The 22,840-nt window shown below is 39.5% G+C and overlaps 2 protein-coding genes across 9 annotated transcripts in view; one reads left to right on the forward strand and one right to left on the reverse strand.

Moving 5' to 3' along the window:
• LOC143021811 (uncharacterized) overlaps positions 1–22,840 on the forward strand; it is a 217,647-nt gene that overhangs the window by 109,788 nt on the left and 85,019 nt on the right. Inside the window, exons 6-7 of the mRNA XM_076179551.1 lie at positions 18,886–19,019; positions 22,233–22,351. Of these exons, the coding sequence (XP_076035666.1) occupies positions 18,886–19,019; positions 22,233–22,351 (253 nt within the window). The remainder of the gene's footprint in view (positions 1–18,885; positions 19,020–22,232; positions 22,352–22,840) is intronic.
• Positions 1–22,840, reverse strand: part of LOC143021813 (ileal sodium/bile acid cotransporter-like) — a 95,313-nt gene that overhangs the window by 5,673 nt on the left and 66,800 nt on the right. For 2 of the 8 annotated variants that reach the window (XM_076179557.1, XM_076179556.1), the window contains exons 3-7: positions 4,412–4,563; positions 3,938–4,171; positions 2,835–3,040; positions 2,280–2,559; positions 39–206 (exon numbers count right to left, since the gene is read on the reverse strand). In XM_076179557.1, the coding sequence (XP_076035672.1) occupies positions 39–206; positions 2,280–2,559; positions 2,835–3,040; positions 3,938–4,135 (852 nt within the window). In that variant the 5' untranslated portion in view covers positions 4,136–4,171; positions 4,412–4,563. Of the gene's footprint in view, positions 1–38; positions 207–2,279; positions 2,560–2,834; positions 3,041–3,937; positions 4,172–4,411; positions 4,564–6,868; positions 6,945–15,934; positions 16,057–22,840 lie in introns of those variants that run through there. The other 6 variants (XM_076179554.1, XM_076179559.1, XM_076179558.1 and 3 more) reach the window with 6 other exon arrangements.

Consider the following 22,840-nt stretch of genomic DNA (forward strand, 5'->3'; position numbering starts at 1 on the left):
AAAAAAAAAAAAACTCAAAATCGAGCAAAACAACTCACCTGACACAAAATCTTGGATAAAGTATAGGCGAGGCAGAAGCCGACGACAGGGAGCAGGAAGGCCACCAGGTAGATGAATTTGGTAGCGCTGAGGAAGACCCCCCAGTACAAGAGAAGCCAGATGATAGCCACGATGAGGAACCCTAACCAACCGAATCCGGTGGATACCTAAAGAAGTAGCAATGGTTAAGCCTGAAGTGCTGCAGGAAACTGTCGGTTAATGGTACTTTTTCCTCTTGGAAATCAACTTCACTTACCTGAGGGAAAAAGGAGTACCGATCGACCTAGACACATTTTTATTCAGGGTCGACCTAGACACATTTTTTATTCAGGGTCTTTCCCCCACAGTTTAAACAAAGACATCTGGCATTAACCAGTATTGATAAAGATCTCAATGCAACACTACGTTCTTGAACATAAACGTCACATGATAAATCGAAATAGATTTTTTTGATGCCTGGAAGCGTTTCTTTCAAGCGAGTGGGAATTCATGACGACAACCAGAAGTAACTCGCCGTTCCTCTATAGCAGTGGTTCTTAACCTGGGGTACGAAACTTTAAACCAGGGGGTGGGAGACATGATAGCTACTGCAATGGCACTGTATATTTACCATGAGAAAGCAAGGCGAGGTTTATATCACTAATCCTTTTCAAATGTTCGCCTTGTATGTATATTGGATGGGGGTACGAGAAGGTCTTCTGAAATATCAAAGGGTACTAAGGGCACTGTAAAGGGTTAAGAACCACTGATCTATAGGTAGAGATTTGTCTCCGAACATACAGCACAAGAGTATTGCATGACTGATCCGTAGAGGTATCACTGAAATCCCTAAAGTATTGAGACACATGATTGTGCGAGGTTTGATTACTCAGGATTATTGATGATAACCGTTTCCTCGAGTTTCACAATAGCAAGCAACAGTTCTTGTCTTTTTCATAGGTTCTTCTGGGGAAAATTTTCGGACTCGTGTCTGTGTTGTATTTGTGTGTCCGGGTGGGGGGTTGATAGGGTTGGGGACTGTTTTCTATAATGCTAACTAGCAGGAAAAGAGGAGAAGCAATCGCCAGTTGTCAGCTGTCCATATGTGAAAAAAATGGGAGGAAACGGCCAAAAATCAAAATCAACGGAGATCTTTACTTTGGTCCGGGAACTGATTGCCAGCCCTCCGCGACTAGACCTTCAGATTGAGGCGAGGGTGTTGATGGGTATTGAATATAGGTTCCTCGGTGCGTTCCGCTTTAGTTTGGCCGCAGTTAGCGCTCCCAAACCATTAAAGCAATATAGGTGCCGGTATAGTATGTGGCCTACGAAAATTTTCTTTGGTATAGTATGTGGCCTACCGGACTTTTATTTCTGTATGAACCTGTCTCTTAAGCTTAATAGTTTGGGAGAGCTAACCGCGGCCAGACTAAAGCGGTATGTACCGAGGAACGCGCCCAGATCTGTGTATAACCCTTTGGATGTCGATGGTTTTCATTAATAGAATGAAATCGCCTAGCGACTACCAGGAGATAAAAAGCTATTCAACCGTGGCAGTGAAAGGGTTAGATTGGGTTATTGTTTATTTGAGTATTCGGTGTTGTCAGTTCCAAGGGCCTCGAGCGGAATGTGGGTCCGTCACTACGCCAGATAAGATATAGATACAAGTAAAGTACCGTCAAGGGTACGCACTAACCAATGTATGTCAATTATCTTATCAGATCGGGTATATATTGACTTAATTGTTCCTCTTTTTACTTATGTATACATACTTATGATGTGTACACATATATATGTGTGTGTGTGTACGTGCATGTGTGTGTATATAATTGCACAATTTCTCGGAGGGCTTGCCTGAATAAAATATTCAATGAAAATATGACTTCGTTTGCTTTGCTATGAAGAGTGTGCTCGGGGACTCTACAGGTATTTTGAGGGATCATTCATAGATCAGTCGCTAGCATTTTGTTTGCGTGATTATGTCCGGAAATAATTTAGAATTCTCCCTGACAACCTGGAATGCAAATTAGTCAGCTAAGGAGTTGTCACCCTGATAAGGGAAGTCAATTTGTCCCTATCGGTACGGTGCCGCATTTTACAGATTTCCTTCTGGCTGGCGCAAAGTGATGTTAATCAGGTGAGAGTGGGGTGGGGTGGGGAATTGCTACCAGTAATGAAGTATTAATGTAATAAGACACTTAACGTGTTTATGTGCGTTTTGTGCCTCGTCCTACCCTGCAAGAAAGAATGCGACGTCTCACCTTCGTGATTATATTGGCAACACGCAGGTTGCAGTGTCGTATGATCATGCCCACCGTCACGGGGATGCTGATGAAGAGCAGCGAGATGATGATGTTCATGTACGGGATGACCAACTTCGGCATGTCCACGCCGGGAGCTTCTGGTAGATCGTCCGTCATCGTCAGGTCCATGGGTTCCTCGTCCTCGTTCTCCTGCGTCATCCAGTACCTCGAGTAGAGCCAAAGGTTGAAGGGCATCCCTCCGAGGGCGACCAGGGAGGAGCAGGCTGTCATCAGGATGCTGTGGGGGAAATGGGTCGTGCTCGCTTAGGCAAAGAAGTCGAGGAATGTGAGGTGTGAAAATAAGTAAAGTAAAAGTGTGGCATAAGAAAGAAGTTGAAAGAACATTGAGGATTTGCTTTGAAAGATTAATTACCAAATGGTAGATATATACGACAGGTAGAACCGAAAGGAATGTTGCACTATATACTCCAGACTATGTGTGTTAGTGTGGGTGTGTGCGTGCGCACGTTCCCTTACATATGCACAAAACCCGAGGCGGTCAGGTCAACTTACCTCAGAGCAAGGTCACCATCACACCAATAGGTGAAGAAGTTGGAGAAAGATCCTCCAGGGCTACACGACACGATGAGGACCCCAAGAGCCTCGTAAGGCCGAAGCCCGCACAAGGCAGCGAGTCCGAACCCGGAGGCCGGGAGCACGATGAACTGGCCAGTCATCCCGATCAGGCACCCGATGGGCTTTTTCAGGTGGTGCCACAACTGGCAACGTCGAATGAGAGTCAGTAAGGGGAACAGTCTTTGTTCTCATTAATTTGGTTAAGAATATTTCTACAGTTCTCTTTATTATTTGCTTTATAGTTCTCGTTTTATACATCCATAAAAATACATGCACTATATATATATATATATATATATATATATATATATATATATATATATATATATATACATACATATACATACCAAAAGCTTTCTTCCCCATTACACAGGAGATAACCAAAAAACAAAGGCATAGAAACCACTTCCACCCACTCCATCCCCTACATACTCCACTCCCCTCTACCCTCTCCCCTCCCTCTTGTCTTGGCACCTTCTGGATGACGGGTCATCCCTGCATCTTGTCCACTGCCCTGGGTCAGAAGCAGTTTCGCAAGACACAGCACATCCACAGCAAGGCTGCTTCATTAATTCGGCGACCCCCCCCCCCTCCGTCCCCTTATGAAGAAAAGGAGAAGACGGGGAAAAATCTCTTCGGGCTACGTTAATTTATTTCTCATATATACTCCCTCATCCCCAATCCCCCCCACTCCTCCTCATGCATCAACAGACATTCTCCTCCTTCCCAATGCCCCTTTTACCCCATCCATCCATTTCATTCCAGGTCGCCCCCTTATGTTCACCCCTTCCACCTCTGCCTTCCACACCTCATTTACTAATCTTTCTCCACGCAATCTTTCTATGTGCCCAAACCATCCCAATATATGTATGTATGTATATATATATATATATATATATATATATATATATATATATATATATATATATATATATATTGTGTGTGTGTGTGTGTGTAATTCACCATGGTCTTCAATCATGTGCTAGATTTGTGATCAAAAGACCGAGTCTACCCCTGACGAAAACTTTCGCGAAACTGACCTCCCTCCAGCAGGTCGCGGACCCCATGCCCAACATGAGGTTGATGGTGTTTACAGTCATCACGACCGTCGCCGTCAAGTCGAGCGCCGCCCTGTAAGGTTCGATGAAGCTTGGGGCGGCGGCGGAAAAGGTCGTGACGTTAACGGCCATCATGTCCGCTATCAAGGACTCCTCCGTTGCATCTATCATTTCGTCCATGGTCGCAGTGTCCGAAGTGGAGGGTGCCAAAGAGTCCTGTAAAGAAATGTATATTCTACATAGAGTAAAGCTACCCCTACACGATCAATACCATCAATGTACTGACTCAGTACTATTGCCCCTTTACATACTTGTAGTTCCATCAATACCTCATGGACATGATCAGTATTATTGGTATATTTACTCAGTGTAACTGTCACCCTACATGTCTCCATCAATATCATCCGTTCACTGCCCATGATGAATTACAATATACGGAAACTAGCGGAAGGTTACTTTGCGTTGGTGGAGTAGTCGTACGCGTGAGGGTTTCACAGCGTCTACACTTCTCTCCAACGGTCCAGGCGCAAAAGGGTGACGACTTTGGCCGCAACTACGCGTCTTCCAGCGTATGCTCCTTTCAAGGCCGCTTTATGGTGAGATCAGCCCTTTGAGAAGGGGAAGGGATTTCTCTTAGATGATTGAATTCATCTGGTGATAGGTAGAATAAACATACATGGGCTCAAAATGTTTATGGAGATATCCCCCTATGAATGTAAGAGGGGTTTACGCAGCTGAATGAAACTGACTGGCGGCATACAGAGTAGACACACAGATCAATCTTTGTGTTCAGGGGATTGGGGTTTAAGAAGATTAGCTCTATCATTACCAAATGATATTTCATAGATTTTGTTATGACAAATACCGGATGAATATATTCAGTTGATTAATGGACTTTTCCCAGAAAGGGTCCCGGGCATCCGGGTTTCTTTTCAAGGTTGTTTCCGTCTTTCGGCTAAATAAATTAGTCTGGTGTTTGATATATAATAAATAGACAAGTAAAAAAATACCATGATATTGAAAATGTTAAAATATATATATAAGTTTGAAGTGTCATTTTACTGACTGCATCCTTTTTAGTGATGTATGTAAACTCCTCTGCCGATTATCGCCCTTTGATAAGAATGATTTGATACTTGACATGTAACCCATTACTACCTGACACATGGACGGGTTATCAGTAACCACAGTGCGGCCCCTCCCAACTTTGGTCTCCCGCCAGTGAGGAGGGTGGGTTGGACACCCAGATGGATCTCAGATAAGAAGCGATTCAAGGACAGCCACCAAAGAAATTTTATTTATTTAATCTGCCGAAAAACGAGGGTTAACTTGCCATTTGTTGATGGCTATCCCAGAGTCGAAGAACCTACACTGAGGATGAGAAACTTTCCAGGCCTCCACTCAATTCCCTCAAAGTAATTCCCTCATACAGTGAGGGTTTATGATAGGGTTCTTTGAGTTTCACGGGAATTGATATACGGGTTGAAAATTGGTGTCTCATTTTTCTTTCGGTAAGAAAGTTAACACAGGCCCTTACACCACCCAGGAACGAGCAGTCAGAATAGCAAGCGATTTCAAACAGGAACTCAGAGACGGACACATATCTTCCCCTTGGGTTAAAAATGACACAGTTAGCTTAGATCACGTACTCTCACTCTTTGGTTATCTTAGACTGATAGCGTATCTTCACCCAGAAACACTGCAGAAAATAGCCAACATACCTTTCGATCCAGACACAACACTTGTAGATTTCTCTAGGAAATTTTCAGATACGTCAACGGCAAAAACACAGATCCAATAACAACAAATCCCCCTCACTCACACACTCACACCCACTCCCACACCCACAGTAGCAAAAATCTCACAAGCAAACCACACTAGAGGTAGACAAATGTCACGCATACGATCACGACAGCGATCACACTCAAGAACACCTTTCTTTTGCGCTACCTGCAACAAACGGGACATAGCACAAGCAGGTGTTATTACAGACAACCCACACACTACTGCCAATACCACGGCCCAGCTTTTCATGGCACAAACCAATGTCGCGTTCTAAACTCTCAAAATCACACCTCATACGCGTCTCCCCAACACCCGACTAGCGGCAACACAAACAAACAAAACCAGGTATGACTATCGTCTCACGGTGACTCACACACACAACATTACGAGACCCAGTGACCCCCCCCCCCCTTACCGGTACTCACGATGACAGCCTCTCGACCATCCCCATCTGCTATGACACTTCAAGCCACTGTCAACAACATCCCCCAAGTACTTCTGGACACAGGCTCTCCCGTAAATGTCACGTCAAAACTTGCCTTCGACCAGTTTAGGTTCAGACACCGTAGGGTAACAATTCTAGAACCCACGGATATAACGTCAAATAACGTCGACAGAATTCCCTTCCCCATCATTGGCAAGATCGACTTAGACATCTCCCTGCATGCAAACTGCCCTCCCATTACCACGACAGTATACGTATCTGAAGTAGTATTTCCTGCAGACATTCTTATAGGATTGACATGGATGCAAAACAATCACATGACCATCTACCCTGCTCAACACGATATTGTTTACAATAACCACTTCATACCTGCTCTAAACACGCCCGACACGCATGCACAAACACCAAACACGTATGTCACAAACATTCACGTGACCGAGCAACAGCATACAGCAACAGGTGAAACAAACATCGAAGACAACGCACAAGTGACACTCGCACCAGACACACTCACTTCCACCACTCACCCGGGCACCTCATCACACACACGGAACAGGCACAGACTGTCAGCGCGTAGGTCTAATCCAGCTCAAAAACAAAAGAAACACGACGTCTCCACAGACATCCCTGAGCTCTCAGTAGAATACACAACCGTCTCGCAAATCACTCTCACGAAATCTCACGCAGTCGTAATCAGTGACAAAACACTGTATCCTCGCGAGTATACAAAGCTCACAGTTCGTGTCTTTCAGGCTCCAAACTCCGATGCCCTATGCATCACGGACACTTGCCGCGTATCTGGTGTTTCTCTCTTATCCGCCTTATCAAACACATCAAACAAAGCACAACAACAATCTTAGTGGCGAACAACACAAATGCACCTCTTCACCTTAACAACGGCACAAAAATTTGTGATTTTATCATTTATCCTGCACCAGTACACTTAATCGAGCAAGACAACATACAACACGTATGCACTATCAACACCGGAGAACAGAACGCGCACGAACCCATCCAAGCAGATCACAAACAAAATTGACTTTCCAGAAGCGCAAACAGATCTCCTTACGGTCATGAACTCGTACAGGCACGCTATTGCACTCCCAGGTGAACCACTAGGTCTCACAGACATAATAGAACATCACATACCACTTCGACAGCATGCACAACCACGGTACATACCAGCATACCGTTTGCCACATAGTAAACAAAACATTGTTGACAACATCATTGCAGACATGCTCGCCCAAGACGTTATAGAACCCAGTCTATCCCCTTGGAATTTCCCTCTCTTCGTTGTTCCAAAACACGATGGCTCCTTTAGCCCTGTTGTAGACTTTCGTGAGCTCAATAAACTCACTATTCCTGGAAGATACCCGATACCTCATTTGCAAGACACCCTCTACTCCATAGGTGAACACAACACTGTTTTCTCTACTCTCGACCTCATGTCAGGGTATTTCCAAATACCTCTTGATGATGATTCAAAACCACTAACAGCCTTTAGTACCAACACGGGCCACTACCACTTCAAAAGGTTGGCCATGGGACTCGTCTCTGCTCCCTCAGTCTTCACCAGACTCAAGTATAAAGTCCTAGAAGGACTCATAGGAAAGACAGTTTTTATTTACTTGGACGACATCATTGCCTCAAGGTCACTCACAGAACACCTTTCCACACTTCAAACTGTCCTCTCAAGGTTAGCCGCGGCAGGTCTCAAACTCAAAAAGTGTTCCTTCCTCAAAAAGGAAATACGTTTCCTAGGACACTTCATAAACTCTTAAGGTGTCATCACCTCTCAGGACAAAGTCAAAGCTGTACTAGATTCTCCACCCCCTACCTCTACCGAACACGTAAAGTAATTTCTAGGTTTATCAGGCTTTTACAGACGCTTCATCGAAGGCTATGCTCACATGGCAGCCCCATTAACAGCCCTTCTCAAAAAGGATACTTCCTTTAACTGGACGCCTGAACACAACACAGCTTTCCACAACCTAAAACAAGCACTCAAAACAGCACCTGTACTGGCATTCCCAAACTTCTCAAAACCCTTCACACTATGCACAGATGCTTCATACAAAAGAATCGTGCAACAACACGACTCTCAATTTAGACCGATAGCATACGCCAGCCGCGCGTTAAACAAGCATGAACAAAACTACTCTGTCACTGAGATCGAAGCTCTTGCGGTCATATACGCCCTCAAACGTTTCAAAGGCTATGAAATACATGTACACATAGATAATCAACCCATTCTCCACCTCTTCAAAGGCAATACTAAGGAAATTTTCACGAAAAGGAAGAACAAGTGTATTAAGTTGTTTATGGTTTCTTGTTCTTCCTTTTCATGAAAAGGAAGAACAAGTGTATTAAGTTGTTTATAGTTTCTTGTTCTTCCTTTTCATGAAAATTTCCTTAGTATTGTTAATCTATTTCAAAAAATTGGATATCAAAGTAGCTTTTAAATATGACCACACCATTAAGAAAACTTTAATTAAGAACAGCCCTCCTAACAACAACGGTGTGGTCTATAAAATTCCTTGTCAAGATTGTAATAAATTTTATATTAGACAAACTGGGAAAAACTTGGAAACAAGGATTTCCCAACATAAATATAGTGTGAGATCTGCCCAGGAAAATAATGCGTTATTCCAACATAAAGCATTATACAACCATCATATTGATTGGTCTAAGGCAACAATTTTAGCTAAAGGAAAAAGCCTATAAGAAAGAAATATATAAGAATCCTGCTTAATATCAGGCACGTTTGACAAAAATATAAACTTAAGCTATGGTCATTTTAAATGTGATAAATTGGTAACCCAAATGGTCACCGAGATCTTTCCGCCAGATTGAGCCTTATGTGTTGGTCAGGTCGATAGGGGTAAGGTCATCCCCCCTCCTCACATTGTATTGTCTCCCCCCCCTTCCCCTCTATGGTTGCACCTGATACTTATATTTAAACCCAACTCTGTATCTCTGTCATTTAGTCTGAAGATATAATATACGAAAGTACTTACTGTCTACAAGTTTCCTTTCTCCTGTGGTTATTTTGCATTTTTATATCACGGTGATGTGATTGCTTGCATATATATATATATATATATATATATATATATATATATATATATATATATATATATATATATTATGTCTATCCAGAATTTTTTGCGCCTCTTCATAGACTGAAAAAATCATTACATGAGAAGACGGGTACTACAGTAGTATTTCATATATCCGTGTTATAGCATTATGAGAGATCGCACTAGGGCGCTGACATCTGGACGCAAGAAGTTGGATGGCGGTTCGAGTCCAGCTCGTCATAGCGTGACGTCAATAAGGGCCTAAGGTCTTAGCTTTCTAAGATCTGACAAAGGTATCAGTACCTAACAACCTCGCAGAGTAATTAACGGCTCGAAATTTCAAAGTGTCGTAACAAGGGTATATTATCGCTCCGTAGGGTACAACGTGAGAGTGTAAGTGGCAGTATACAAATGCACATGTACTATTCGGAACTGTGCAACCCGTTATCCTATATACATTGGTATGTAGACTATGAACCTGTCAAGGCGCCTCTCTTATCATTTATCAAGTTGGTCAGTCATGAACCGCCTGAAAGATAAAAAACATCTCTCTCTAGTTCCAGAGGAAGTTGTCAATAACACTAAAAACCTTACTATCAATCATGATAAACGTAGATATCTGTTAATGGAAAAGAAACATCAACGAGAAGAGTGTCGTATACAGCATACCATGCTGTGGGAGTCCTGCGCTATATAATTCATAAATCAAATTGTATTTTTAAGAGGAAAATAATAGAATCCTCCTTCATAAAAAAATACAAATTTCCTTTGTGTGTGTATATATATATATAGATATATATATATATATATGGTTACACAAACTCATATATACAGTACATTCATATATTACACACACACACACACACACACACACACACACACACACACACACGCACGCAGACACACACACACACACACACACACACACACATATATATATATATATATATATATATATATATATATACATATATATATATATATATGTGTGTGTGTGTGTGTATGTGTATATATGTATATACATATATATATATATATATATATATATATATATATATATATATATATATATATATATATATTATATGCGTGTGTGTTGGACATTACAATTGTTTGCTTGATATTCATTACACCGAAGCAGACGTGTGTAGGGGTGATGGTGTCCCCAAATCTGGGTCGTCAACATAGAAATGATAATTTTTGCAAGTCACTGTAAATACTTTCATTTTACATAATACATCTGCAATATGCCCATATTTTGGACTGAATATAAATATAACATATATTTCTCTAATAACGGCTATGAGGATGATACACAGGTAATTATGACTCAACCTGACCTATCAGCAAAAAATTTTCACGAGAAAACCGCAACCCCGAAGCAGTTGGTCATCGACCTCTGGTCGTCACATGTATCTGGGAAGAAACGTGGTTGTTTGTGTTGCAAGAATGTAGGGCTGTTTCTATGCAACCTTGTAGTAGTAGGAGGAGGTGGTGTGTGTGTGTGTGTTAGTAACCGATTGTCAGCTCAGTTGGAGGAGATAATCCAAAGCTGATAAAGAACCTAGACCTTGAAGTTGCACCTCCTGACAAAGGTAAGGGTGTTGATGGGCTTTGGAGACAAGTGGGATAGATAAGACCTAACGTCCCTTTCTCTCTCTCTTCTTGACGTAATATGGTCATCCTTCCAGTCTAAATATATGTAGGCCGATTTCAGCCATTACTTTTTTCGTTGAAGTTTCTCTACTCTTTAACACTAATTACATTTCTTTCCAGCCTTTCCAACACTTCCTTTCTTTACTATTCCATGATCTCTATTGGTTTCTTTTCTTTCTCTTCTCTGGCCTTCTTCTACTTTCTTTGTTTCTCCATATTTTATTAGATGTTGCTCTCATTCGTTTTTGCTACTCAAAGGTGGAGCATGCCGACAGGAGACCTTTTGGTCCATAACTAGGTCGGATGCGAAAAAATATAATAATGATAAATTAATAAATAAATAAATGAAATAAATAAAATAGAATAAATTATAATAATAATAGATAAAATGAATAAATGCATAGTTATAGTTAAATAATAAACAAACAGGTAAATAGTAGATAATAATAAAATGACAGATAAAAGATAATAAATAACAATCAAGCAAATAATGAACAAACAGACAAATAATTACAAACCTAATAAACAAATGATATAAAATAAATGGCAGTCATTACCAGCATCTTGCTAAGATATTTATCATTCTCGCCTAATCTTACTTTGTCCTCCTTATATGAATGGGTGTAGGTATTTTCTTGTTGCAGTGTACAGTATAAAAGCTATGCTCGTAGAGTTCCGTCTCTGCGTTCTCAATAGTCAATTCTGACTTTAAATTGTACCTTATTGTGTGTGAGTAGATTTATTCAGTTTAGTATTACAGAGTTTACTAATATTTTCATCTCTCTCTCTCTCTCTCTCTCTCTCTCTCTCTCTCTCTCTCCCTCTCTCTCTCACTCACTCATTCACTCACTTCAAATCAGAATTTGTTTTGAATTCCATAAATGTCTTTGTACAGACCACTTTCGCAATGAATATGTGACAAACCGTCCTTACGTGTACCGGGAAATGAATATACGAAGTGTATGTACTTAGTTCACCGATGGTTTTCCATCATCATCAACACATCCAGAGATAAAGAGCAGAAGCTTTGGCGTGTTTACATTTTTTTTTCTCCAGAAGCCTACAGTTTTCATTATATCCGCATCGCTCGAAAACATCTTAGCGTCGCTTATACCTCCTATCATATTGTTTACGTAGAGAGGGAATATTAGTAATACCAGCCTTTGTGGGATTCGGCTAGTTACTGTCCTCGATCCTGATAACTTTATCTTTAGTGCTGCCCTCGTGTACTGTTTCCAGAACTTACAACTGTTACAGCTGAGTCACCTCGCCTGACCCGGCTCGGAGATGTAATGATTTTAATTTATCTTATATTATTTGTTTTTGTTTTGTTATCATTTTCTGTCTGATTTTCATTTATTATTAGTTATATGTCAATTTATTATTATTTACTATTTACCTGTTTGTTTATTATTTAACTATACCCATGCATTTATTTATGTATTTTATTTGTTATTTACATTACCATAGTTTTTATTTATTATTTTATTATTAATATGATTTTTTTTTTCGCATCCGACCTAGATATGGATCAAAAGGTCTCCTGTCGGCATGCTCCGCCTTTGTAATCCTTTGTAATCCTTTATCTTTCTTGCCTTGAAAGCTGATCCAAACGACATTTCGCACACGGACGTTTGGGCCAGCATTCTCATCCTTTCCCAGTGTCCAATCCCCCCCCCCCTTCTCCTCCTCCTCCTCTTCCTTCCCCCCCCCCCTTTTCTCTCCCCGTTCCCTCCTTTCCCCTTATTTAATCTCAAGCATTTGTATCTCAACTTGTACTTGAAAAAGCTGTAATAAGCGAAACGTCGTACAAATAAAGGCTCCGTCCTCATATGGTGTTTATCTCGTCAATTAGTTAGTAGCCTAAACGAGGTAATTGACGCGGGCAGTGGTTGGACTCGCTATTGAGCTCATTCATTTGTAATGAAAAATTACAATCAATACCTGTTCAGTGTGTTAAGATACATATTGAATATTACCCCAACAGTAACTTTAATGTAAAATTAAACTGTATTGTTACCATTATATTAAATGCATCCAATCGAATTGTTCACCGTGTTAAAAATAAAGATTGGTAATTGAACTAAGCGATGAATTAAGTACAAATCTCGTATTAGAATATGCTATTGAGAAAATTCTTCTTAGCATAGAATAAGATATAATACTTTTGCAAGTTCGACGTTTGTGTGTTACATAAAAACCAGTTACGAAAACTAAAACACTGTATAACATCTACGTGAACAGAACTATCACCTCATTTTTGAAAAGTAACCCCGCCAAGCCTAAACAACGTTGGGCTCTACTGAAGGTATGAGTATAGATGAAGTTTGAGGAATATCGTCTATTAATTTTTTATGTAGGAGATAGGGAGAAGAGAGAGATGTATGGCAGGGGGAAGTAGACACAGAGAGAGAGAGAGAGAGAGATGGCGGTTGGGAGAGAAAGAAAAATATGGCAGGAGAGAGTGAATGTGTGTGTGTGTGTGTGTGTGTGTGTGTGTGTGTGTGTGTGTGTGTGTGTGTGTGTGTGTGTGTGCGTCTGCGCGCGTGTGTGTGAGAAAGAGATATGGCGGGTGAGGGGCAGAGAGAGATAGAGGAAGAGAGAGAAATATGGCGGGTGGGGATATCGAGAGAGAGATATGGCGGGAGGAGGAATAGAGATATAGATGTGACAGGGGATAGGAAAGAGAAAGAGAGAGTGGGAGATAGAAAAAGAAATATTGCTGGATTAAGGGATAGAAAGACAAAAAGAGAGAGAGGGAGATATGGATATATACTGGGGCGAAGGAGAGAGATATTGCAGGCTAGAGAGGTAAATAGAGAGAGATGGTGGTGGAAAAAGGAAAGAGAGAGAGAGATATTATGGATGATGGCGAGAGAGAGAGAGAGAGAGAGATATTATGGATGATGGCGCGAGAGAGAGAGAGAGAGAGAGAGAAAGGGGAGGGACAGAGAGACAGTAAGAGGGATATGGCGGGGGGAGGGGAGAGAGAGAGGGAGAATGACGGAGGGGGAAGAGAGAGAGCGAGGGAGACATAGCGAAAGAGAGAAATATGGCGCGGGTGAGGGTTTGTAAGACAAAGAGACAGAAAGAGAAAAGGGTTAAGGAGAGAGACATGGCGGGAGAGAGAGAGAGAGAGAGAGAGAGAGAGGGAAAGAGCGAGAGAGATAGCGGAGGGGGAGAGATAGAGAGTGAGGGAACGGGATATACATACATACATAGATACATGTATATATGCAAGGTAACCACTTAAGAAAATAAACAAACGGAGCAGAGCGCTTTCGTATATTACATCTTCAGTGTAAATTACACTGAAGATGTAATATACGAAAGCGCTCTGCTCCGTTTGTTTATTTTCTTAAGTGGTTACCTTACATTTATAAAGCACACGTTCCTAGTGTTTTTATTGGACACACACACACACACACACACACACACACACACACACACACACACACACACACACACACACACACACACACACACACACACACACACACACACACACACACACACACGCACACACACACACACACACACACACACACACATGCTAATAAGAACACGGGTACGTGTGTTCACTTATGCAAAGTAGACCAATGTTAGTTTCTTTTTTCAAGTGGTCTACTTTGCATATATATATATATATATACATATATATATATATATATTACAACACATATTTTGATTCCTCGCAAACACGATTGCAACTAACAGGAGCTCGACAGAAGCATATTCGGAAAATGATACGCTGCCGGGCCAGGAATCGAACTTAGCAGATACGTAACAAATGGACAATGACTTAACCAATTGCGCTATATAGGAAGATAAAAGTTGCACACTGTTTTTGGTATACGTATGCTCGAATTACATAAAATTCCAGCCATCCAATTAGAACACCTCTTTAATCTTCCTATATGCTCCAGTTTTCAAAGTAGTCGCTTAATAAGTTTAAGAAATGTGATACTTCATATCTGAAACCGAAGCGACTGAGAAAATGTTATCTCAGGTGTCTAAACCAACCTTTCAAGTCTCACACACATTTTCACTATCGTGCTGGTCATTGACACTGAAGTGTGATTTAACGTTAACTATTTACTTCCTCCCTTGTGTGTGTTTGTGATTCACCATAGTCTTGGATCACGTGTTGGACTTGTGATCGACAGCTAATTCCCTCCCGGAAGAGAGCCCAGAGCTAGTATATGACCGATCTATGGATCATGCTGTGACCTTACACGCGCACACAGACACCCAACTCCCCGCCCACGAGAGTTGGAGTAACGACTCGCAGCGCAGCGATACTGAAATTATTTCAGTTCTGGGTTGGATTCGAACCCGGACCGCCGTATTGGCAGTAAGGAACTCTGCCACTGTGGTTGAGTTTGTGTGTGTTCTGTAAGTGGGCGAATACATAGTATGTGGAAGTATAAACACGCGAAGTTTAACGAAAATAGGACGAAACAATACAAAACGTGTCGAAGTTTGTACTATACACACTAAAGTTTCCAAATGTTATCGGCGTTGTCCCCTTCGTTAAAGCGAGACGGAAACACGAAGTCACTGCACATGTGTACTTATGATGAGCTTACCCCAGGAGACGCTCAACAGTGGCCGAACCTGTCAACTTTGCCATGTGTGTTCATAAATCCAGGGTAAATGACAGTCACTTGTAGCCGTTGGGAATTGAACTCGCCTCCGCAAGTAGGGAGTAATTGTGAATAACAAGGCACCGCGATGGGAAACAAGTACAGAACTACACACTCTCTAATTGGATTCTAGAAAAATTCCGGGTACCAAAACCAGTTTCTATTATCTTGGTAGATTATCAATTTTTTTTTTTTTTTTTTTTTTTTTTTTGTTACTGTCAATCTCCTAATTTCAGAGAATCATAATAGAGAACTATTTGTATATCTTTAAAAGTCAAATGTTTTATATATAAAAAAAAAAATCTACCCCAGGAAGCAGGCGCTAAAATGTACTTAAATAAGATGGAAAATATTCATCACTTACTTCGATGATTTTGTGAATTTCTGTCTCTCTCTATGGTTCCTACGAACTCGAGGACTAAGAATGTACTAAATCATCGAAGAACGAGACTTTGTCTAATCACATCGCTTATCGTGGCACTTTGTGCATAAAATTTTTCAGGGAGTAATTAAGTGCACAAATAAACTTCCTGTTTGACTCTTATCAGAAGTTTGCTGTTGACGTATGTTCAAACAAGGGGAAACCCAAACTTCCCTGATGACTTGTTTTGGCTGCCAAGGCGAAAGTTTCTTGGTATAATTGGTGTTCTTAAATCATTTCAGCAACTCCAATTCGTTCTGACTCACTGATTAGATCGCTGTCTTTCAAAGAGATTAAGAAACGCTAACGCTTCCGTTTTTATGAAACATAGTAGATGTGCGATGGAGTGGGTAAAATACAAAAAGAGTAAATAAACACAGAAATAGACACACAACTCGATGTTATATATACATATAAATATAAGTACTTATATATATATATTATACATATATATATATATATATATATATATGTATATATATACTGTATATATATATTATACATATATATATATATATATATATATATGTATATATATACTGTATATTGTATATAATAGCATGATGACAACTCACAGTTTGCTTGATAACTTGTTCAATACTGCGAACAAGGCGACGTGTTTCAAGAGGCAATCTATGTAGAAGATCAGCAAAGGACATTTCAACACTGAGGCAGGACAGTCAAACTAGTAGATATTTCGGTACCAACGTTTCGAAGTTACTATCCTGCCTCAGTGTTGTAATGTCCTTTGCTGATCTTCTACATAGATTGCCTCCTGAAACACGTCGCCTTGTTCGCAGTATTGAACAAGTTAACAAGAAAATTGTGAGTTGTCATCATGCTATTATATACAACATTTCTTGCCAGAGGGAGAACCTCCTGCCTAAGTATACGCATATACTGTATATATATATATACATATATATATATATATATATATATATATATATATGTATATATACATATATGTATATATATATGTATATATATATACAATATACATATATATATATATGTATATACATATGTATATATATGCATATATATACATATATATGTATTATATATATGCAAATATATACATATAAATATGTAAATATACATGTACACACACACACACACACACACACACATATATATATATATATATATATATATGTATATTTATATATATATATATATATGTATATATATATATATAAATACATATATCTATACACATATATGCAAATATATACGTATATAAATACATATATCTATACACATATATGCAAATATATACATATATATATATATACATAAACATATATATATATATATATATACATGCAAATATATACATATATACATACAGTATATATATACATATATATACATATATATATATATATATATATATATATATATATATATATATATATATATATATATATATATATATATTGTATATTTCGGGCGCAGATTCTCACTAATACACACTGTATTAAACACGACAGCATTTTGGCACTGATTAATCTTCTTACTGAGATTTTCAATTTTTCTCACAGTAGATCTCATTTCGGGGGGGTGGGCAAATACAAGCCTTCCGTAGTCTTCCATATTTAATTTGACGTTTCGACTTCAGGGAGTCATCTTCAGAATAGTTTACAAGAATTAAGTCACAGTTTTACAAAGCTACATGATACACAATTGACAATATTGTACAGACAACGTGGATTAAATATAGGCAGCTTGGGAACGTTGGAAGGATCTTGACCCTCTGCGTAGGTGGACACTTCGCCTTGGAGGGGAAGGGGGAAAGAGAGGGGGCGAGTCAGGTATGGTAGGTCGTCTCACTGGGACACCACGCTGGTCAAGTGGGGGTTGGTGAGGTGGAGGAGGGGGAGAGGAAGGAGGTGGGTGTTGCTGTCGTTGGGCTCCAAATCTGGAGGAAGAATTAAATAACGAGATGGTAGAAATCATATTGGATTGAATGTTGATTATTGGAGCTCTCTCCCTTATGTGGATGGCTTCAAGCATTTTTAATTCTTTAATTTTGGTACAGTATGCGACTATCCTAGTGTTTTCCACGATAGTCTCCCTATCAATTACAGCCTGGTGGTATTGGAGGTGGTGTTGTTTAATTGCTCCTTGTTGTAAATGTAGGGACAACCGTCTACTCAGTTGGCATGTCGTGAACCCAATGTATGTAGAATTACGGGGTGCGCAGTCCCCAGAAGTACAACGGTATTCATATATAACATTGGTTCTCGATAATATGCCGCCATTGCCAGACAGATTGTTTTTCATGGTAGGATAGTCGCATACTGCACCAAAATTAATGAATTAAAAATGCTTGAAGCCATCCACATAAGGGAGAGAGATCTAATAATCAATTTCTAATTCAATATGATTTCTACAATCTCTTTAATTCTTCCTCCAGAATTATTCTTTCCAACCTAGTTGTTCTTTTATATATTGTTATTTAATTCATTATCTTTCTTTAATTTGGTGACTGTATGTAAAATGACAAAATGACAGTTAGTCAGACTTTTGTTCACTTTATATTTTTACCTATTATTAGTTAATCAATTGAATAATCTATCTATTTTTCTTTATGAACATACTTATTTATTTATTCATTTAGTTATCTATTTATTCGATATTTGTCTACATATTTAATAAACAATAAAAAACATAAACCTTGAGAAAGGTACTCCGTAAAGAAAAACAAACAAACAAAGCAAATAATCCTAAAATTGAATAGCCACGTATTGATCACATTTTTTTATTTTTTGTTTTTATTTTTTTTATGTTATTCTATTTTTATTTATTTATTTATTTTATTTTTTCATTTTTTTTTATTCTTTATTTTTTCATCTATCTATCTATTTATCTATTTATTTATTTTGCAGAACACTATCGCCAACTATTGTCAGACCTGTCCGATGTCTCGTTGGAAGGCGCCGTGCACCCGAAGGTTGAGGTGCTGAAGGACATCCTGAAGCGCATGATGAAGTGCGAGGACTTCAGAGACGGCGAGCTGAAGGTGAGGACACGAGGCTGAGGTCTCTGTGAGCCATTATCTCCAGACAGAGAGGGTTATTGGAGGGAGATAACGATGACCGCCAAGATGGTCATCTCTTGAGAGCGTCTTTTTTTTTTTTTTTTTTTTTTTTTTTACACTTCGACTCGATGATAGAATCTCCATTGCCTCCATATTTCTCTCTCGAACGTCATAGTATGTCAGAACAATTAATCGAACCTTGGCTTAATTTACTTTTCTTAAGATTTCCATTCTTATTTAAGCAACACCGATATAGCGTGGAAAAAATGAAGAAACAAACACGATTGTGGACTAAACAGAAGTCCATAACAAGATAATTGCCACGTAAGACAGATATCGCCGTTCTTACGTAAATGAAACGTCATGTTCGATAGGCATTATCGTGGGTATGACGGTATTTTATAAATCCCAGCCAGTAATTGGCAAACACACACACACACACACACACACACACACACACACACACACACACACACACACACACACACACACACACACACACACACACACATTTATATATATATATATATATATATATATATATATATATATATATACGTATATATACGTATATATACGGAGAGGGGGGTCGCCGATTTAATGAAGCGGCCTTGCTGTGGATGTGCTGTGTCTTGCGACACTGCTTCTGACCCAGGGCAGTGGACAGGGTGCTAAGATGGGAGGGAGGGTGGAGGGGTGTGGAGTGTATTCAGGGATGGAATGGGTGGGAATGATTTTATGCCTTTTCCTTTTTGGCTACCTCCCTTGCAAGGGGGAAAAAGCCTTGGTGTATGTATGTATGATGTATATATACATATATATATATATATATATATATATATACAGTATATATATATATGCATACATATATGCATATATATATATTTATATGTATATATATAATATATATGCATATATATATAAATATATATATATATATATACGAGTTAGGGCACACTTGTTCTTCTAGACATATATATATATATATATATATATAATGATAATAGACATATATATAATGATAATAGTAATAATAAAAAAAATAATAAAAAATAAGAAAAATAAAGAAATAAAAAAACTCGGGCATTCCCATTAAAACTGGCAACGTCTCCATCTTCCTTTCCTGGAAGTGTCCGCCGCAGTTTCTCTCCGGATTCCTCTTCAGAGCTTCGATGAACAAATCAAGTTCCTTACGTTTCCTTTCATTCTACCCGCTGCCAGGCTATTCTATTCATCTCCGCAGCACCCCAAAGGAGTTGTAGCCCACCTTCCTTACCGTGTGGTCCTTTTTCTCTTCCTATGACTGCCGTCAGGCTATTTTATTAATGTACGTAGAACCCCATCAGCATCGAAATAGTTATAGCCTACATCGATTGACCAAATCCATAACGGGTAACACTTTCACTTTTAGCCTAATTAGTGCCAGGGTATTTGGTATATCTCCGCGGTACCCTCCTATACTATATGGCATTTCTTTTTTCTCATATTTCTGTCGCCAGCATATTCCAGGCATGATATTCTTCCGATATAAATCGGAATTCCGATTTTTTTCTTTTCCTGACAATGATCTCGATCGTTTGTCATTAATTCCCGATTGTAATAAACGATCCTGTTAAAAAAAAAACGATTTTGTTGTGGTCGAATAATTTTTGGTTGATGTGAAGTTTTGGGCGATTCGTATGTCGGCTGTACCTGTGTGTAAGCGGTTTGTTTGTGCTGGCCCGCAAGTGATTCGTTTTAATGATAATAAAAAAAAATAATAATAATAATAATGATAATAGAAATAATAATAATAATAATAATAATAATAATAATAATAATAATAATAATAATAATAATAATAATAATAATAATAATAATAATAACAATAATAGGTTTATTGAAATAGCAGTGATACACTGACAATAATACAATAGAATAATTATGAGTAATACGCCTTATCTAAGTTTTACAGTGATACGCTGACAATAATGCAATACAGTAATTATATGAGTGATATGCTTAGTCTAAGTTTTATAATGAGTTTATTGTGCGAACAATGGATGGAATAGCACTGTTCTTGTATCGGTCAGTCCTCGGTGCTCTGATGGGTTGGATCTTGTTTTGTGTAGCATTGCGTGGTGTGGTGCTCACGTGTACGTATTGCAAGGTAATGTCTGGGGTAGATCTTATCTTGGCCGAATTATATCGATAGCAACATCAGCGGAACAGCTTGCATGCATTTTACTAGCGATTCAGCTCAGGCACTTAGCCTAAGCCCGCGGCACCCTGACCCCCACCGGGGGCTGTGCCCCTGGACCCCGGCCAATGTTGATATATATATATATATATATATATATATATATATATATATATATATATATATATATATATATATATATATATATATACATATATATTCTTTTTTTGTGTTGCCCACTATCATGCCTGATATTCTCTTAATTCCTTTGACGCCCCCTCGGTAGAGGGCGGGGTTGGATTGATATTCGTCGCGTGTCAAGACATTTGGAAACCCCGACAGGCTATTTCATTCATACGAGGAACGGCCTATCAGCTGCGACCAGCTCCTTCGACTGAACGACATGATATGGTTTAACGTCACAAACTCCTCCCATCGGAAGGCTAGGACGGTGCCCTTTACAAAGGACTTTGTAGCGTGGAATTTAATTAACCATGCCCTTAGTTCAATTTCGCCGGTGGCAGGATTCGAACCGCCATCCCCTCGACCTTTGACGCAAGTAACGACGCCCTAACCCGCTCACAGGATCAACACTCACAGGGCGTCTTCCCGCGCGATCTTCAGACTCTCTCATTCGGTTATGACGGTTATTTTTCCTCCAGGAATAATACCGCTTAACCAAGATCCTTTCAGAACTTTTTTGTCACTAAGGATTCTTAACCTGTTACTCGCGCGGTACATTTTGCTTTGTAGTGGATTGGTAGTGTTCGTTTACATTGATCAAAAACCGTGTTCGATATCACCAACGCTTTGGACTTCTGACAAAGATTTTTCTAATGAATATCTTAGGTGTACTTGTTTTACATGTGAATACTCTGTTCTATATGATACCCAAAAACCATGGTAGTATTCCTATATTCTGTTACCCAGAAAACATCTGAGTGCTCGTCAGTAAGGGTTGAGGCTTTCCCCCGCTTTACGAGGACGGTTGGTGAAACAGTTTTCTTCTTCCGCAGGTGATGGTCGTGGCGCCCAGGCAGATGGAAACTGTCGGCCGTCAGTTGCAGGCACTGAAACTGTCCATTGGGTCCGTCGAACCTCTTACCAGGAGCCACTACGCCCACATCCTCACTCTGTAAGTGGCCATTCTTCCGGAAACACACCAGGCCCGTGGACTTCTGCATTTGTGTTTCCATTTGTCAAAATTCGGTTTAATGTGTAATTGTGCCCTCATCTTTACTCCATGCGTGTGTGTGTGTGCGTGCGTGCGTGTGTGTGTGTGTGTGTGTGTGTGTGTGTGTGTATTTACCTAGTTGTATCTTACGGGAAGGGGAACTACGCTCGTGATGTCCCGCCTTTGTATCTCACAGTGTCTTGTTTGCATGTGTGTGTGTGTGTGTGTGTGTGTGTGTGTGTGTGTGTGTGTGTGTGTGTAGTTACGTTAGGGTCAAGGTCTTACTCTTATCAGTACTGGGCGCCACGTGTTTACCCCATAGTCCCAGTGCACTGTCTGTAGAGCAACGGGGTTTATGTTTGTTCTTACCAACGTAATTATAGTATACTAAATAAGAACTACGCTCTCGGGTCTTGTCTACTATTCTCCAATTATCATGCCTCAATTTAG

The sequence above is a fragment of the Oratosquilla oratoria genome, chromosome 43 (genome assembly GCF_046742065.1).
Source record: "Oratosquilla oratoria isolate Oo_2021 chromosome 43, ASM4674206v1, whole genome shotgun sequence".
Classification (NCBI taxonomy): Eukaryota; Metazoa; Arthropoda; class Malacostraca; order Stomatopoda; family Squillidae; genus Oratosquilla; species Oratosquilla oratoria.